Here is a 19,267-nt window from a genome sequence, read left to right as displayed (position 1 = left end):
AGGACTCAGGACAATCCCAAAACCCGTACTTTTCTTGATGCCAAAAATGGACCCAGTCTGACAAATAATCCTTGGCAGACTAAAGACATTGATTGATGGACGCTCGGGTATCCCGCACACATCCATAAACCCACAGAAAGAGTATAGTTGCCAGTTTTTTGGACCGAAAGAGACAGTCGACAAATTGTATGAATGGACCAAAGCTGCTGAGATGAAGATTAATGTTTCATTAATAGCTGGGGTCACAGTTAAGGGTCACCACCGGTTCTTTTTGTCACATTTGAGATCATTTAACTTCAGTTGGGACACTGTCTCAGGGTGGAAAAATGCTAAATAAATGACCAAAAGTCTGAAGCAATAACATGACGACATACTATACTATGACGTTTTTGACCATTTTTGGACGACATACTATACTATGACGTTTTTGACCATTTTTGGACGACATACTATACTATGACGTTTTTGACTGATTTTGGACGACATACTATGACGTTTTTGACCAATTTTGGACGACATACTATGACGTTTTTGACCGTTTTTGGACGACATACTATGACGTTTTTGACCAATTTTGGACGACATACTATACTATGACGTTTTTGACCGTTTTTGGATGACATACTATGACGTTTTTGACAATTTTTGGACGACATACTATACTATGACGTTTTTGACGACGTACTATACTATGGCGTTTTTTACCATTTTTGGACGACATACTATACTATGACGTTTTTGACAAATTTTGGACGACATGCTATACTATGACATTTTTTACCATTTTTGTACATACTATACTATGACTTTTTTTTTTTTACCAAATTTGGACGACATACTATACTATGACGTTTTTTACCAATTTTGGACGACGTACTATACTATGACGTTTTTGACCGTTTTTGGACAACATACTATGACGTTTTTGACCAAGTTTGGACGACATACTATGACGTTTTTGACCATTTTTGGACGACATACTATACTATGACGTTTTTGACCATTTTTGGACGACATACTATACTATGACGTTTTTGACCATTTTTGGATGACATACTACACTGTGACGTTTTTGACCATTTTTGGACGACATACCATACTATGACGTTTTTGACCATTTTTGGATGACATACTATACTATGACGTTTTTGACCATTTTTGGACGACATATTATACGATGACGTTTTTGACCATTTTTGGACGACATACTATACAATGACGTTTTTGACCAATTTTGGACGGCATACTACCATTTTTATACAACAAATGTCCAGATTCTGGAGCAACCTATTCTTTTGTACCCATCTGTATCAAAAAACACAGTGTCCATGTTCAAAGGTAATTAAAGATCAAGTCACCCTGCGAGGACACAGTTATGTACAGCAACAGAGTCATAGCAAAGGAAACCATAGACTTATTGGCAGCATTGTCTTTTTAACCGATCTTAATTGCCTGTAGAGAGCGATTCCTTCCCGTCTTGCCGTTCAGTTTAGCCGAGATTGTTGTGTTTTAATTGGGGGGGGGGGGGGGGGGGGCTCTTGGATATCTACACACACACTCAGTGTGTATGTATTTGATGATCTAACATTGCTGTGTCAGGTACTTAAGTGTACGAGACGGAGAGCATTTGCACAAATTGCCCTTCTGTTCCTCTTCTGTTTGTTTTTGGGTTTTTTTGCCCGAGCACCGCTTTTATGGACTGCAGCATGTAAACGCACAAATGCACTGACTCTTGCACTCCTTTGCTTGGGTTTTTTCTCTCTATCCGTGTGTGTGTTTACCATAATCCCTCAGCGATATGGCATCACCAAAGCGTGTTCTGCTCCCGCTCCGTCCCTCTAAATCGCGGGAGCGAAGTGGTAGTGTCGGCTAAGTGACTCAAATTTTACCCGACAACGTAAAAGTGTGGATGGTGACACGTTGTGACAGACGGAAAAAATGATGCAACGTTTGTTTTGTCGAAGGCTTCGCTCTCTCTCTCTCTCTCGCTCTCTCTCCTCTGCTTCAGACTTTTTTACATTGTCTCACACACATTTTTTTTTTTTAAAATGTGAGATCCTGACTATTACTGGCTATCATGTGAGCTTCCATAAAGTGACTGATCGGGGTTACAACAGTGAGGATAACGTGGTACACTCTTAGAAATAAGGGTTCCAAAAGGGTTCTTCTACAAAGGCTGATGTTCTACCATTTGCTTCTGAAAAGCCTTTTTCCCTAAGAAAGGGTTTTTCAAGGGTTCTTGGTAACACTAATGGTTCCGAGAACCCTTTAAAACCCATTTCCCGAATAAAGGGTTTTAAAAGGGTTCTTGGTGGAACCCTTCAAAAGGGTTCCAGGTTGAACCTTTATAAAAAGTTTCTACCCGGAGCCAAAAAGGGTTCTCCTATGATGACATCCAAGATGGCGACCTTCCTGTAGGATTCACGGGAAGGTCTATACCGACTTTTTTGACCGTCCCAACCTAACAAACGGTTGTACCAAGTTTCGTTCATGTACAGCACAGTTAAACCCAACAGTAGATGAACCTACTAGAAGTTTTTTTTCGTCAGTTTTTAGCCCCTCCCACTTCCATTTTTTGACGCACATTCCCCGAACCACTTTCAGACTTATCACCAAGTCCGATGTGGGGAAAAATTGGAAGTAGAAGATCTCCTTGATATATTGATTGATAGACGGACAAGGTAAAGGAAAACTTACTATTGTCTGAAAAAAAACAACCGAAAAACTAAATAACTCCTTGAGTTTCGATAGGGTCTTGTGCTCGTACCTTAATAAACCAATAGTTACAAGTGAATTGAACCTCTGTTGATGTGCAGCTCAAAGAATCTGAGATCCTGAGTTTTTGAAGCCTTGAACTTCTTGGGTCAGCTAACCATAACCCTAGCTAACCCTAATGAGAACATTATTATAACCCTAACCCTAACCCTAATGGACATCATGTGGTATTGAATGACAACCTGAAACGAGCAGAGGTAATTTTTTCTAATCAGCAATCACACCCCCTGGTGGCTTTTCAGTATATTCTTACTTCCAAGTTGTCCTCAGGCAACAAAGCGATGTTCATTACGGTACAAACACCCGCTCCTGAAGACGTTATTAACACCAATTTGGACGTATAGAAGAGATGAGACGCATCGAGCTCTATAGAGGCAAAATAAAAGTTGCTTTCACTGCGAGATTTATAGTCTTTATAGTCCTTTTTAAAACACAATAATTGCTCCAAAAAGTCCGGAGTTGACGTGACAGAACCTGTTGTAGCAGCAAAACGGACGACACCTGCTGCAACATTCTGTGTTTGTGTGTCCACCAAACGGTGCAGTGCAGCAGTGGGTCGTAGATCTGTGGAGCTGCACTTTCCGAGCGCTCCATGATTACAGCGATCGCACTCGCGTCGGGGGGGGGAAATAGAGCAGCTCGTCAATTTCAGTGGGGGGGGGAAAGATCCTCAAACGTGGATGAACTGGACCGCGCAGCAGCGCGTATATGATTCACGCGACGAAACACTCCGCCGACACCGACGCCAATTTACAACGACCGAAACGGCAACATTTGATAAAGGATGGACGTCGTCATTCGGTTTAGATTTTCATTTTCTCTCTCCTTCTCCCTCGCTCTTTATCTCGTTCCCCAAGGGCCCCTTTCGATCTCACACTCTCTCTCTCATTTTCTGAGCCATCACCCACCTCTCTGGTTTGAATGTGTACATGTGGTTATGTAAGGGCCGAGTCGTCAGTCAGCCTTCCTCCTGCAGTAGTTGTACAATCAGCCACACACAGATTTAGTTGTATTAATTGACTTGAACTAAATCAAATGGTTTGCATTGACGTCGTTCAATGCTATCCATGTAAAAAGACTTTTCTTGACATGTAAATACATGAAATCAGACGGTTCCTCGCGGTTCCTTTCAAGGTCCCTTATTATGCAAAATCTTATATTTAGTATTCTTGAATCACCAAAGTGTGCAAAAAAGACGACTCACTCATGTTTTTGTGGTCTTCCTCAGTCTACGTACAGGAGATAAAACACGCAATGTTGTACGAAAACTCGTTGTTACGTCACAATGAGCTAAATTCCTGGAATTGTTGTCTCGCGGAGCTCCCCTTTGTCCGTAAAAAAACATGTGAGAACAATCTTCAACAATTTTCGGCAATCCGAAAACCAGAAGTCTCAGAAAAATCCGTGAAAAGCTATATTCTTGGCGCCACAGTGCAGCGCAGAGTGCTACACAAACTTCTACAAATTCTTCTAGCGTTCTTCTTCGTACTTAGTGACAGAATATGAGCGAGGCTCGCGTCCGAAACCCAAATGACCGTATCGCGTTTCGAAGTCTGCCAAAAGTTCTATTCTTGGCTCCACAGTGCAGCACAGAGTTCTACACAAACTTCCATCCTCAGAGGATTTATCTGTCCAGTGGATACATGTTATATATGTTGTGCCTGCTAGAGCCTGCAAACGATCACTTTTCCAAATGCTAACTGCTGTTAGCTCCCAGTAGCCTCTGTGGCTGATGTCATTTCCTGTCCCTTAAGTTTAGTTTTACTTTTTTACCTTTAAGGTGGACCTAAAGAGATACTACTAAAACGAGCGAGCGACTTCTGAACAGGGCTATTTTGGCAGGCTGATAGATCTGTTGTGGTGCTTCATCCTTATGGTATTTTGACCAAAGCATGACATTCATTAGGACACCAGGGAACTAGGTCAACTTGGAGAAATAGGGTATAATATGGGACCTTTTACAAACCAATACAGCGAGTAAAAACGTCTGCCTTTTACAGATTAAGAAAAGTTCCTAGGATTTAGAGGTAGAAGTCAGTTAGAAACAGAGCAGCATCCAGACACAGGTTGGACCATGTGTAGAGTCTGGAGTTTGTGTGCATTTGAGCTAAACCCTCATTCTTAGCAAGGAAACAACCTCCTCAGATCCTCAGATCCACATTGTTTGGAGCAAACGATGCATTTGAAGAGACAAAAATGATCAAAATCGCCCCCCAGTGACGTCGACCGCTCGACCTCCAGAGAAACAGTCTGTGCAGAATAAGAAACCCGACTCCTCCGCTAACATTAAGAACACTTCACATTCACGTCGATATTTGTTTTCCACTTTAGTTTTAGTTTCGAACATAAAAGCTCTTTATGTCTCCGGTTATATTTACATTTAGACGACTGCCCACTCGCAGGAAATGAACACAGAGTGGGAGCTTTTTTTTTTTCAACGTTTAACTTTGAGCACAAGTTTTTCGTACATCTGAAGATTTGCTGATCTGTTGAACCCTGATTTATTTTTATTTTTTTTATTTTGACTTTTGACACTTCATATCTCACTTCCCGCACTGAAAACTGTCCGATTTATAAAGAAGGAGCATGTCAGCATGGCTAATATCCAGTGGATCAGTTGCAGTTGTATCGTCTGAGGTTGCTCACCAACTTTTGTGAGAAAACAATTGTTTTAAATATGCTAAATAACGTTTTTTCCAGTTATTGAAACACTTGTCTTTACCCTGATGTTGTTTTCTGGTATTTTGGACCACGTCTAATTGTCCTCCGGTGTCCTTCAAGCCCTCTTACTTTGGACTTATTTGTAATTTGAGAAACATCCAGCACAATCCCTGCCTTCTTCTTCTTCTTCTTCTATTCTTTTGTGACGCTTTTGGAGCATTTTTGGAGTTGCACATTTAGAAAAGAAGAAGAAAAAAAAGACTTAAAAATTATGCCAAATCACAAGCTGCTTAGATCCAAGTGCAAACTGGCAGGATGAGAACATTAACACTTCATCAACACATCACAAAATGCAGCAGTCCAATAAAAAAAAAAACAGGTGATTGTCAGTCTGTCTAATAAAAGTAGCATTACATCACCTCTTCCCCTGCCCATAAACATGAACAATGACTAGGAAAAGAAAAGAAATCTCGTCATCCGTGTTAAAACGCGGCCGTGGATCTGTGTCGGGATCCGAAGACACGTTCAGGGACAGATTAGGTGCGTAAATACGTGTACGGACGGACGTTGACGCCGGTTCTTTTGGAGGCCGTCAGATTTGGGCGAAGCTCGCGATGGCCTACAACGGAAGCTGCAGGCTGTTCTGCACAAAAGAGACGAGGATGATGATGACGGTCCAAGGACATCCCAGCATCCACCTGAGACTCTGCGATGTCCTACATAAGCCACGTTTTGATGTATAGCACAACTGCCCATCACGTCTGAACTCTCGCCGTCCTTGAAACCCCATGCTGATATGGGTTGCATCGCAGCGTTTAGTGAGGGCGTTGTTGGGGTCTTGGTGGTTTAATTTCTGTTGCTATTACTACTATTGGAGTGTAGTTTGGTAGTTTTGTGGGTAAATTTGAACTTTACCCACACTGTGGCCGTATATTGGCCACAGTGTGGCGTATGTGCTGACCTTGTCAGGATCGGTAGAATCGCTGCACAAGCCTCTGTGTGTGTGTCTTTGTATGAGTGTGTGAACAAGTGTGTGTTGTTGAATGGGATTAGATGTTGGCCAGCAGCTCCGTTGCTGGCTGTAATTGGCTTGAAAATAATAAAATAAAGACAAGCATCAAGCATCGTTGTTCTTCTGAACTTACGAGTACCTGCAGTGACATAATGGAATTCTGTGGAACGCTGACCGGGACCATCAAACACACATAGTATACATAATAAGTGAAGCCAAAAGGTTGGTGTCGTGGTTAGATCGGGCTCTGTCAAGGGTTTATTACCCCGCGTTTCGCCCTATGTCAGCTGGGATTGGCACCCATAACCCTCATGTGGATATGTACACAGTGTTGGTATACTCATCCTATGGGAGTGCAAAGTTGCCAAATACCCAATTCTGGTAGTTTTTGAGCAAAAGCATAAATTGCACAAACTAAACTCGCTATATCCGTCATAGCTAACACCAACCCAGCTAACCATAGCTTTTTGTTGCATTGATATGTTAGGATTGTAGGATGTATGATGTGTTTTCTGGTGATGTTGGTAGCCCTGGTTTATGTGAGGATGTGTGGTGAAGTATGTGGGATCGGGCACTTACTCATTCGCCCCACGCACAGTTGATTGAGAATGTTGGACTTGCATGTCGATCCGATGCTACAAGGGTTTTCCAGTGGTTTCGCAACATAGAAGTAGACTTAGCAAGACCTCCTCCCCGGGCTCTCCCTTCTTGCTAGGCTAAGGAGATTGCCTCACAAACACAATCCCTACCAAAGTATCTTCCTCACCAACACAAGATCCATCCAAGTTTGAGCTGCTGATGGTGGAAAATAAGCGAATTTGTGATGAAACCTGGCTCCATCCTGGACACTGCACTGAGGTCTTAGCGTCAACGTACACAATGCACCGGGCACCACCAACAGCAAAAGTGATTTACACCCATTGCTCTCATAACCGAGAGCTAATGACTGTCATGTGCAGGCCGTTTTATCCGCCCAGAGAGCTCACAGCGGTGATTATCGCCGCTGTTTATATTCCACTTGATGCTAATGTCACCATATAGCCGTCTCTCAGCTGCGTGACATCATAAACGGACAAAGCAAATAAAGCTTGCTTAAAGACTGTGTTTCGTGAAGTGTCCCGCCAGAGACCATTACCATGTACACTCAAACTCAAAGCATGCACACCCCAGAGCAAGACCCCGACACCACTGGGGGCATGTCAGACCATCAACAACTGTTCCTTGCCCCAGCATACAACCTCCGCCTTAGGAGAAGATCCAAGGCAGCCATAAAAGCTATAAAATCCTGGCCTGAGGGAGCAGTATCCCAGCTGCAGGTCTGTTTCGCTCGTACACAGTGGGATATATTCGAACATCTGGAGCCGCAGACGTACAGAGGGACTAAACTGTTGAAGAACTCCATAATCCAACCAAAAAACCCCGGATGACCATGGAGGTTCAGTCGCTCCAGAGAGCCTGCGACACTGCCTTCAAATCACGGGAACAGGGAACCAGTACAACATGGCGAGAAGACTTTATTATCAAAGCTGCAGAGAACGCTCCAACAAAACCACCCACAACCACCACAGACTTCCAAACCAGTCGCCCACTCGGTCTACGCCGAACAAGAGGCTGAGGAGGCTTTTAACCCTTCGGAAAAAGCTGCAGGACCAGACAGTGTTCTTGGTAAAGTACGCGCAGACCAGCTCGCAGGAATCCGGACCAGGATCAGGCCTGCCTGCCCTCTTTGGCAGCTTTGATTCACACCGGTTTGCCTGCACCATCAACTGAAGACGCCTTTGCTTCTGCTCTCCTTTTGGAACGCCTAGGGAACGACGTCATAAGGCCTTTTCCTTCGTGGCCTTCGATACTATCATCCTGGTAGGAAACAGGAATGACCTGGATTTCAAATGGCGAAAGTTGACCCACTTTGCTCCTTCACCCTTACACCCACCCGATTTTGGAATTGTACCTTCAAGAAGATCTGATTTTGATCAATAGAAGTCCAGGTGGCTCAGAATTGTGGCCGAGAACACCTTTACGTATACTCTGCACGACTGACCTTTAACCTCATGTCTTTCTTCGTCCACAAAACAGCCAACAATGTCTTTGCTGCTCTTTGTCCTGATTCCCTCTGAGCACTCGGATGTGGAAGCAACACGCCGCCTTACCGTTGCTATAATCGGACCAGCGGATCCTCGGACTATAATGCCAAATCTCGGGCAAATCGTGACGGCTAGGAGACGGCGCGGACGACGTCACCTCAGCATCGGTCATACGTCGTTCCGCTCGCTCGCACGCACGTCACGCGCGGCGGCTATTTTCAGGTGGAATCACGAAGTGCGCGTACTACACATACTCAGACACGAACGTACGTGCACACACAGGCGTACACATCTGCCTGGCGTTCTTCTCTTTCGACGTGTTTGGTCAAGGGACCGTACCTATGTTCCCCGATTTGTATGTGACCGGGGAACATAGGACCCTTTCACTAACCCTAACCCTAACCCTAACCCTAACCTTTTTCAAAAAAAAGGGTCCCATATTCCCCTGTCACATACAAAGTGGGGAACATAGGACCCTTTTTTGGAAAAAAACGGGGAACATAGGACCCGGTGGAACGTAGGTACGACCCCTTTGGTCAACGCGTTTGTTAGCCGTGCGCTAAAGTTATTCCCTTTCGCCGTTTTTTGCCAAGTTCCCACTACCAACGTACTTTGCTGCTGGGCCCTCCCACGTGGGCGGGAAAAATGTGCGTGTGTTTGCACGCCAGGACTTAAATGAATGTGGATGTGTGTGTGTGTGTGTGTGTGTGTGTGTGTGTGTGTGTGTGTGTGTGTGTGTGTGTGTGTGTGTGTGTGTGTGTGTGAGAGAGAGAGAGAGCAGATTGCTCCTGTGTGGGTAGTGTACAGTGCGTATAGGAAACACCCCACTCTGGAGCAGCAGATAGAGCGAGCGAGTGGGTGGGAAGCTGATCGATGAGTGTGTTCACTTTGTTGCTTGTTGAGGCTCCAGCTTATAAACCTATGACAAAGTAATGGTGTGGGGGGGGGGATGGGGGGGGGGGGTTGGTTGTTGTTGCTGCACTTTACTGTAGTGTGTGTGTGTGTGTGTAGATGTGTGGGTGGGTGAACCCCAGGGTGTTCCCGTGAAGATGTCCACCCCCACCTCTATAATTCAGCCACAATTACAAGGCTCTCCTCTGTTGCGGCTAATGAAACCATAAGTCAGCCGGCTACACACACACACACATACACACAGTGTACACAACACACTGTACTGCAGCAGAAAAACAGAGCAGCAGCAAGAAACGAGGGGAAGTAAAAGAAGGAAACAGCCATGTTTGTTTTTTTGTGCATTTATTCACATACGAGGATGTCATTCAGAGAGAGAAATAATCATAAAAACGAGATCTAATTTAACACTTTGGCCTGGAGCCATTAGCTTAATGTCACCTGCCTGTATATGGCATTTATGAGATGAAACATCAGCTAATGCCTAGTTACAGTATATATGTATATATATATATATATATATATATATATATGGTTAACAGGGCCATCATCAGCAACTGTGCCATTATCGTCATTATCTTCTTCCCTACTCCTCTGGGTAATAGTTTCAGTGTGTGTGTGTGTGTGTGTGTGTGTGTGTGTGTGTGTGTGTGTGTGTGTGTGTGTGTGTGTGTGTGTGCTCTTTAAGCCTTCCCTAATTCTCTTTTCTAATTTAAAATAGCACCAGTAAACTAATAACTCTGCAGATCCAACAGGGGAAACATAGAGAAACATTATTACAAATCACTTACATGCTGAGCATTAGCAGACAGTTGGCCCGCTTTGTTTTTTTTATTTTTTATTTTTTTTACAAGCTCAGTTTCCCTCCAACTGAACAGGATACGTGGGTTTTGATGGAACAGCAGCGCATGAACACAGTCAGTCGTTAATCCGCTGCTAAGCTGCGTTTCTCAGTTGCATTTTCATGAAGAACAAGTTGAAATTTCTCTCTTGGCAAACTTCAGAATCGACTAAAAAATGGAACCAATCGCGTCACCTGGGGGCCACGCGGTTGGTGTAGTGGTTCGCACCCTTTGCCTTTGCAGCAAGAAGACCCGGGTTTCCCCACTCAAACTCAGTCTGGCGTTAGCATATCGTCTCCCAGATTAATGTTTTTTAGTCCAAATATAGCGATTTTTGCATGCTATGACAGTGTTATTAACATATAATGTTGGAGAGCAACACATTTACCACATTTATAACCAGGATACATTGTTATTTCTTCAAACTCCTTGTTTTGTTTTAACACATATATGTAATTATGTGATTCCAACCAATGTATTTATTTATTCATAAGTGGTGTTCTTTTGTCCAAACTCGACCTGAAACTGACCAGTATTCTGGCGTTTTTGGTTGGTTTTTTTTGTGAGTTTAAACCCTGACCTGAACCCTACACTCTTAGAAAGTGCTAAGTAGAACCATATAAGGTTCTTCCGCTAGTCCTCAAAGGAGAACCCTTTTGGAGGGTTCCACCAAGAACCCTTTTAAAACCCTTTATTCAGGAAAGGGGTTTTAAAGGGTTCTCTGGGTCAAAATGGTTCTTACTGGAACCATTAGTGTTACCAAGAACCCTTGAAAAACCCTTTATTGAGGAAAGGGGATTTAAAGGGTTCTCTGGATCAAAATGGTTCTTACTGGAACCATTATCGTCACCAAGAACCCTTGAAAAACCCTTTCTTCGGGAAAGCAAATGGTTCCAGGTAGAACCTCAGCCCTTGTAGAAGGACCCTTTTGGAACCCTTATTTCTAAGAGTGTATATGCATGGCTGTTCCCTCCATCCACCCAAAACTAGGCTCAAACTTGACTTTGTACAAAACTGTAACAAATAAGTGAAGTAGTAGTCGACAAAATCCAGCGGTTTATTTATTTTCACGCTATATCTACATAACCGCTCAAAAGTTTGGGGTCACCTATACAATTCTTCTTGTGTTTTCTGTTAAAAGTCAAACTTAGAATAGAAAATATAGTCAAGACATTGACAAGATAAGAAATAATGATTTTTATTCTGTTTTCAGCTGTGCTAACATCATTGCACAAGGGTTTTCTAATCATCCAATAGCCTTCTAACGCCATTAGCAAACACAATGTACCATTAGAACACTGGAAATGGGCCTCTATACACCTATGTACATATTTCATTAAAAACCAGACGTTTGCAGCTAGAATAGTCGTTTACCACATTAGCAATGTATAGAGTGTATTTCTGATTCATTTAATGTTATATTCATTGAAAAAAATGATTTTCCTTAAAAAATAAGGACATTTCTAAGTGACCCCAAACTTTTGAACAGTAGTGTAAGTGCAGCAGAACAACCCAGAATATAACTTTTCGAACATTTCATCCCAGTGGGCTCAGTTATCCAGCACATGCACTACACGTTCTGCTCAGTTAGATGTATTTTAGCATTATTGATATTTTCCAGCATGGTATATACGACTGACACGAAGCACATGTGGCAAGTTTACAAAGACCCACATCCCACATTCCCACATCCAGGAAGTCAGAGTCAAAAATCCTTCCTTTTCAACTCTGCTTAAAGCAACAAAAAAAAAAAAAAAGTGAGAGAACGGCACAGTTCGCAGCTTCTCTGAGACCTGTTGTCCTCTCACCTTTTTTAAAAATGTTATTTTTATCTTTATCGCTTTTCTTGTGTTGTATCATCTGTGTTGATATCTCCCTCTATCTATAGGACAATGGGTCCACTATTGAAGTGAAGTTACTTTTTTACAACTTCAGACTCATTTCAAATCAAGTGCCCCCTCGAAGCAAGCGACAAGGAGAATTTTTTTTCTTCTCATCGTGTGAAAAATATGTGTCGCATTCGGCGCGAAAACACACACACACACACACACACACACACACACGTACTGTAGCTGTCGAGACCGAGTAAATGAAAGCAACACAACAGATGTTTCTGGATCATGGAGAAGATGCCTCAGCAACTTTTCCGCTCATTCCAAAAATGTCCTTTATCCCAAGAATTGGCACGCTCTTCTCCTAGGCCGTCACTTCAGGATAAAAATAGTCACACTTTTTTTTTTTTACTATTTTATTATGTCTAATATTTTACTGTTTTAATTCTACTGTTATTGATTTTATGTTGTATACCATTTATGTTGTTGTTTTTTAAACGTGTTCTACAAATAAGGGTCCTTCTACGAGGGCTGAGGTTCTACCTGGAACCATTTGCTTCTGAAAAACATAAAGATAAAGGGTTTTAAAAGGGTTCTTGGTGGAACCCTCCAAAAGGGAGCCAAAAAGAATTCTCCTTAGTACTTCTATTTCTAAGAGTGTATTGGAATAAAGTTGACTTGCTTTAGAAATGCTTTAACGCCCTTTATAATTTAAGCAAACATATTTAGGCTAATGACTTCATCTTCCGTCCATTTATTGATTGCACATATATTTCCCACGCAGGCGCCGTGCGAGCCTCCAGCATCTTCCCCATCATGAGCGTGATCCTGCTCTTCATGGGCGGCCTGTGCATCGCCGCCAGCGAGTTCTACAAGTCGCGCCACAACATCATCCTCAGCTCGGGCATCCTCTTCGTCTCCGCAGGTACGGTCACGACCGACGTCCACCGACTCTGACTCAGGATCAGGACAGTTAGGGTTCCTGTCTTTTAACTCTATTTCCTGGTCAAAAAGGCACATTTACTTGCACACTCTGGATTTAATGCATGATTTTGATGCATTTTGTATTGGTTTTTTTTCAAAAATAGTCAAAAATTGGTGAGTAAGATTTGTTTTAAATGTCAAATTGCATCTATGTTTTATTGTGAAAATTTGACAGCAATTAAGACATGTGACAAAAAAGAAACATTTCCGTCTCTTATGGTGTAAATGCAAAAGTAAAAGTGAACATATATATATATATATAATATGAGGTGTGAGTGTGTGTTCTTGTACTTGCAGAATACTAAGGATCAGTGAGGGTTTTTAAACAACAACGTGAGGTCATTTTTTTTAAGAAGTGAAGACATTTTGGCCGGGTCCTCACTTTGTTTTTATTGAAATCACTTCCTGAGGTTGTAAACATGCTATACTGGTCCACAATTTGGTACAAAAACCTGTTGTCCAGCCCTGCTGTTTCACACGCTTTTTGCCACCTGCAGACATTTTATGGTACTGCACCTAGTAGTTCTTTATATATATGTCATTCGTGAAGTAGACATTTGTAATTGTGTTTATAAAGTGGAAATGCCGGTCCTCACTTTATCAGCACTTATACCCGGTCCTCAGTACGCAGCAAGTACAAGAATGTGTGTGTGTGTAGGGTTCAACGTTCCCCTCAGGACGAGGCGATAGGCAGACAAAGATAGCGCAGGTTTCCATTATGTCAGAGCACTTTGGTGAGGTTTTTTTTTTTTTTTTGTGCCGTTTGTACCGTGGTTCTAGGCCACGGCCTACTGTGCCACGCTAAATAACTATAGTTCCCCTCTGAGTCAAAAGTGAGAGATCCAGTTCTCTCTCTCTCTTCCTCGCTGTCTCTCTCTCTCTCTCTCTCTCTTGCCCTGTTGCTAGGCTAAGAGGAGGCCACTGGGATTACGCTCTAAAAATAAGGTGTCCCTGATACTCTTCTGATCTGATCCATCTCAATCAGGCCTGAGCAGAACTCACACCTCAGAACTGCCTCGCTGGCTCTTTGTGCATTTTTGCTGTTGTTTTTTCGCTTATTGGCGCAGTTGTGCCTCTTGTGGAGGAAAAAAGTTGAGGTGGAACAGTTGAGATTAAGGGGAACAGGAAGAATTGTGGGTGAAAAGCAGCTTTGAGCGGTGATCAAGACTTTATAAATACGGACCGATTCCCTGTAGCAGCGTCCTTTCTCTGTCCCATCACTGGTCAGATTGGACCAAAGGCTTTAAATCTCTCAGATCACATGACTTACACGTTGCCGAAAGGTTATAACGGAATTATCGATCGGTAATAACGGCGTCAACGTGAACGCGTGACAAGTTTCCATGACGACTGACCGAAAAAAGACCCGCGCGCCGTCACGTTTACGTGCGGCGACGCCAAAGTCCAGGCACCGTTTACCAGTTAGCTCCGTTAGCTCCCCTAGCTGCGTTAGCGCCATTAGCTGCGTTAGCTCCTTTAGCGCCAGTTAGCACGCCTACAGTCGAACCGGAGCGGCCTGTTTATTAACAACAACAAATAACTAGTGTAGCCTCTGTTTTTGAAGTTTAGCTTTCGTCATGGAAACGCGTTGCGCGGTTAATGCTAACCGTTAACCGACGTGCACAGCACTCGTGATAACAAATATACACTACCGTTCAAAAGGTTTGGGCTCACCTATACACATTTTTCCAGGTTTTCCGTTAAAAGTCAGACTTTTATTCATCAAAAGAGTTGCAAAGCGAATAGAAAATATAGTAAAGACATTGACAAGATGAGAAATAATGATTTTTATTCCAGATAAAACAGTTTTCAGCTGTGCTAACATCATTGCACAAGGGTTTTCAAGGGTTTTCTAATCATCCAATAGCCTTCTAACGCCATTAGCAAACACAATGTACCATTAGAACACTGGAAATGGGCCTCTATACACCTATGTACATTAAAAACCAGACGTTTAACACATTAACAATGTATAGAGTGTATTTCTGAGTAATTTAATGTTATATTCATTGAAAAAAAGTGCTTTTCCTTCAAAAATAAGGACATTTCTAAGTGACCCCAAACTTTTGAGCGGTAGTATATGTTGCGTATTCCAGATTGAATCGCGGTGACTTTGTCATTTAATCCCGCTGTTGTTTCCCCCGTCACAGGCCTGAGCAACATCATCGGGATTATCGTGTACATATCCGCCAACGCCGGCGACCCTTCCAAGAGCGACTCCAAGAAGAACAGCTACTCGTACGGCTGGTCCTTCTACTTCGGCGCCCTCTCCTTCATCATGGCCGAGATGGTGGGCGTGCTCGCCGTGCACATGTTCATCGACCGGCACCGGGAGCTGCGCGTGGGCGCGCGCGCCGCCGACTACCTCCAGGGCGCGGCCATCACGCGCATCCCCAGCTACCGCTACCGCTACCGGCGCCGCTCACGCTCCTCGTCCCGCTCCACCGACCCGTCGCACTCCCGCGAGGCGTCGCCGGTGGGCCTGAAGGCGTTCGGGGCGCTGCCGTCCACCGAGCTGTCCATGTACACGCTGCCCAAGGGCCAGACGGGCACGCCGACGGCCACCTACAACTCCACGGAGAGGGACCACAACTTCCTGCAGGTGCACAACTGCATCCAGAAGGACCTGAAAGACTCAGGCAGCGGCGCCAACCGGCGCACCACGCCCGTATGAAACTGGCGGAGGTTCTCTTCTCTCGGACACGGCGGGAAAAAATAGATCACGCGACAGGAAATGTGGGGGCGGAGCTGAAGGCGGCAAAACGACGAGATGGAGAGAGGGGGAAAACGATGATCTGAGTATTTAAAAAAAAAAAAAAAATGCATGATTTTCCCATCTACCATTGTTTAACAAGTTTTGAACACGTTTATAAAGATTTGAGGGGGAGGAGCCAGCAACACACACACACACATAAGTTAATATATGTATTGATTATATATAAATATATGAATATATATGTTAATAAAATCATGACGAGACTTCCCTGGCGCAAAAAAATATTATCGGCGAAAAAAGGACAACTGAAACTGAACCAAGATGGCGGATCCGTCACGTGACACGGCCGCTCTACTTGATAAACTGATTAGTTTTAGACACATTAAAACGTTCTTTTACAACAACAACAACAACAACAACGAGAAAGATGTTTTTTGGCCTTTCCGTGGAAACTCTGGCCATCTTTGTTAAAAGCTGAAAACTTGACCTCAAGTTTTTTTTTTTTTTTTTTTTTTTTTCTTTAGTTGTTTTTTTTCTCGCCCGACCGAGCGAAGAGGGAACTCTGGGTAATCCGAGGATAAGGACTGTGTGTGTGTGGACTGCGACTGCGACCGCGTCACTACTTACCAAAGACCCCCGAGTAGTGCACGCGAGCTACGTGGCTAACCAACCAGCAAGGTGAAGCTAACTGACTCCAAAAACAACACACACACACACACACACAAAAAAAACAAGAATTAAGAATTTACATGCATGCGAATCAAAAATCATCCAATCTGCTTTTAAGGAACCTGTGTTTTTTTTTTTTTTTTTTTTTTTGAACAAACTGAACAATGATACCAGTGGGAGCGACAAACTAGAACTTAATGTTACAGTACTGTGTCTATTTCAATATATTCTTCTTTTTGTTGAGTTTTGAGCGGCTAATCGGGGCTTCATTACGCTTGAAACTTAAAGAACAATCTTTGGAGAAAACGTTACCTTCTTTTTTTCTTTTTCGTTAAAACAGAAGAAATTCTCATCTTTGCCTATTTTTATTTTTTTTATTCTTTTATTTCACCCCCCGGGTCCTTTGAACTCTCACACAGCCTTAGTCTTACTCTTTATTTTTCCTGTCTTTTGTTTTTCTTGTTCTTTGAGGGGAGGGGGGGGGGTGTTTTTTTTGCGTTGTGTTGTTGTAAATGAGAATTTAAAAAAAGGAAAAAAAACAAACAAACAAACAAACAAAAAAAGCGTAATGTCTTTCAAGGTGCCAAAACTGAATGATTCTGAACTTGGATGCATCGATCCTGATGACAAATAAAACTCGAACCCCCCCGTAGGGAACAGAACGAGTCGTTGTGGTGTCGTGTGTGTGTGTGTTATGTGTGTGTGTGTGTGTGTGTGTGTGTGTGTGTGTGTGTGTGTGTGTGTGTGTGTGTGTGTGTGTGTGTGTGTGTGTGTGTGTGTGTGGTCTAAAAACACAAATGTTTGAATGTTCTCATTGTGTGTTCAGTGTGTACACTTTTTTAAGAAGCAAACAAAATCTTGGTTTAACCAAACGAGAATATCTTATTTTATTGTTTGAAAAAACACTTCGCACTCCCTCATTAGTTCTTTGCGCTCCCTTATATGTTTTTTGCGCTCCCTTATTTGTTCTTTGCGCTCCCTTATATGTTTTTTGCGCTCCCTTATTTGTTCTTTGCACTCCCTCATTTGTTCTTTGCGCTCCCTTATATGTTTTTTGCGCTCCCTTATTTGTTCTTTGCGCTCCCTTATTTGTTCTTTGCACTCCCTTATTTGTTCTTTGCGCTCCCTTATTTGTTTTTTGCGCTCCCTCATTTGTTATTAGTGCTCTCTTATTTGTTCTTTACGCTCCCTTATTTGTTCTTTGCACTCCCTTATTTGTTCTTTGCGCTCCCTTATTTGTTCTTTGCACTCCCTTATTTGTTCTTTGCACTCCCTTTTTTGTTCTTTGCGCTCCCTTATTTGTTCTTTGCACTTCCTTATTTGTTTTTGTGCTCCCTTATTTGTTCTTTGCACTCCCTTATTTGTTTTTGTGCTCCCTTATTTGTTCTTTGCGCTCCCTCATTTGTTTTTTGTCCTCCCTGATTTGTTTTTTGCGCTCTATCATTAGTTTTTTGCACTCCCTGATTGTTTTTTTGCGCTCCCTCATTTGTTCTCTGCACTCCCTTGTTTGTTCTCTGCGCTTCCTCACTTGTTCTTTGCACTCATTCACTTCTTCTCTGCACTCCCTCATTTGTTCTTTGGACGGACGGGGATTCCGGACGTGACTACTCAGTACTAACTCAGTAGCCAATCAGAAGGCAGCTTCCTAAGGCCCGCCCATGCTTGGTCAGAATCACAAACAAACAAAAAAAAACACTGTGTAAAGAGCAAATCAGGGAGTGCAGTTTATTTGCTTCTTAAAAAGTGTTGTGTGGAAAATACCGACACATCTAATTCCATGCTAATCCGCATGTAAACGACATGCAAATTCCACTTTGTTTTCGGTGAGAATGCACCATGAACCTGTGCTAAAATGTGGTATATTTTAACATAAGGGACGACAAATAGCATTAACTTCATGCCAAATGTGAGAAGTACTCACACGTCCACAGAAGAGAAAGACGTATTGGAGGTAAGTTCCACCCTTTTCGTTAGCTTTGCGGGCTAATTTCGCTAGCTCGTCGTCTCTAGCGCTGTAATAAATGGATTTTACATCCACAGTTCCAGTTTCTTCATCCTATAACCTGTAAAGTGCGTTTCCATGGTTACCGTTTCCTCTCTCTCTTTGGACCCAAAACTCGGTTGGAAAAGAAGCAAGGCGCTAACGACGACAGCACACAGGTATGTTTTTTTTTGGCGTGACCCATGCACCACGACTGCTTCATCTTCCAGGGGTTAATAGTGGTTAAAAATGCACCACTTCGTTGCAGCACGGGCAGGATTTTCCTCAGGGTGCGAACGCTGTGTGTCGTACACATGTCGGTGTCTTATCTGTGGTGGTGGATATTTATTGTCATTCATTCACTCCTTTATTTACTCATTAAATAAGTCATTATTGGTCATTATTAATATTGACCTCTCTCTCTCTCCACCTGTGTCTCAGCCCCTGACCTGACGTTCCATCAGCCGAGGAATAAAAGAGCTAAATTCTTCAACATCTGCTGCATGATGCTCTGTCTCTCCTTCTATCCTTCCTTCCTTCCTTCCTTCCCTCCCTTCCTCTCGCTCTCTCTCCTCCCCTGGTGCAATGATCAAAGTGGCTGGCATGTCTCTCTGCAGTGCTGCTGTGATCACTGAAGAGAGGCGAGTGAGGGAGGGAAGAAGAGGAGGAGGAGTCGTTCAGCCTGATTCAAAAGTATGACATCGCCCTCTTCTGGCGTGGAGGTATTGCAGTATCTATCGAGAGGTCACCGACGTTCATAAATCGTCCACAGCAATCTGCGTTAGCGCCGTAAATCGTACAT

The 19,267-nt window shown here is 43.1% G+C and overlaps 1 protein-coding gene across 1 annotated transcript in view; it reads left to right on the top strand.

Annotated features, from left to right (window-relative positions):
- Positions 1 to 15,773, top strand: part of cacng2b (calcium channel, voltage-dependent, gamma subunit 2b) — a gene marked incomplete at its 3' end in the record, with an annotated part of 59,815 nt that extends 44,042 nt beyond the window's left edge. Inside the window, exons 3-4 of the mRNA XM_083905568.1 lie at positions 12,900 to 13,040; positions 15,250 to 15,773. Of these exons, the coding sequence (XP_083761694.1) occupies positions 12,900 to 13,040; positions 15,250 to 15,773 (665 nt within the window). The remainder of the gene's footprint in view (positions 1 to 12,899; positions 13,041 to 15,249) is intronic.
- Between the last annotated feature and the right edge of the window lie 3,494 nt (positions 15,774 to 19,267).

The sequence above is a fragment of the Microchirus variegatus genome, assembly GCF_963457635.1.
Source record: "Microchirus variegatus genome assembly, chromosome: 19".
In the NCBI taxonomy this organism is placed as follows: domain Eukaryota; kingdom Metazoa; phylum Chordata; class Actinopteri; order Pleuronectiformes; family Soleidae; genus Microchirus; species Microchirus variegatus.
The sequence above is the reverse complement of the archived record's forward strand: the minus strand, read 5'-3'. Positions and strand labels throughout refer to the sequence as shown.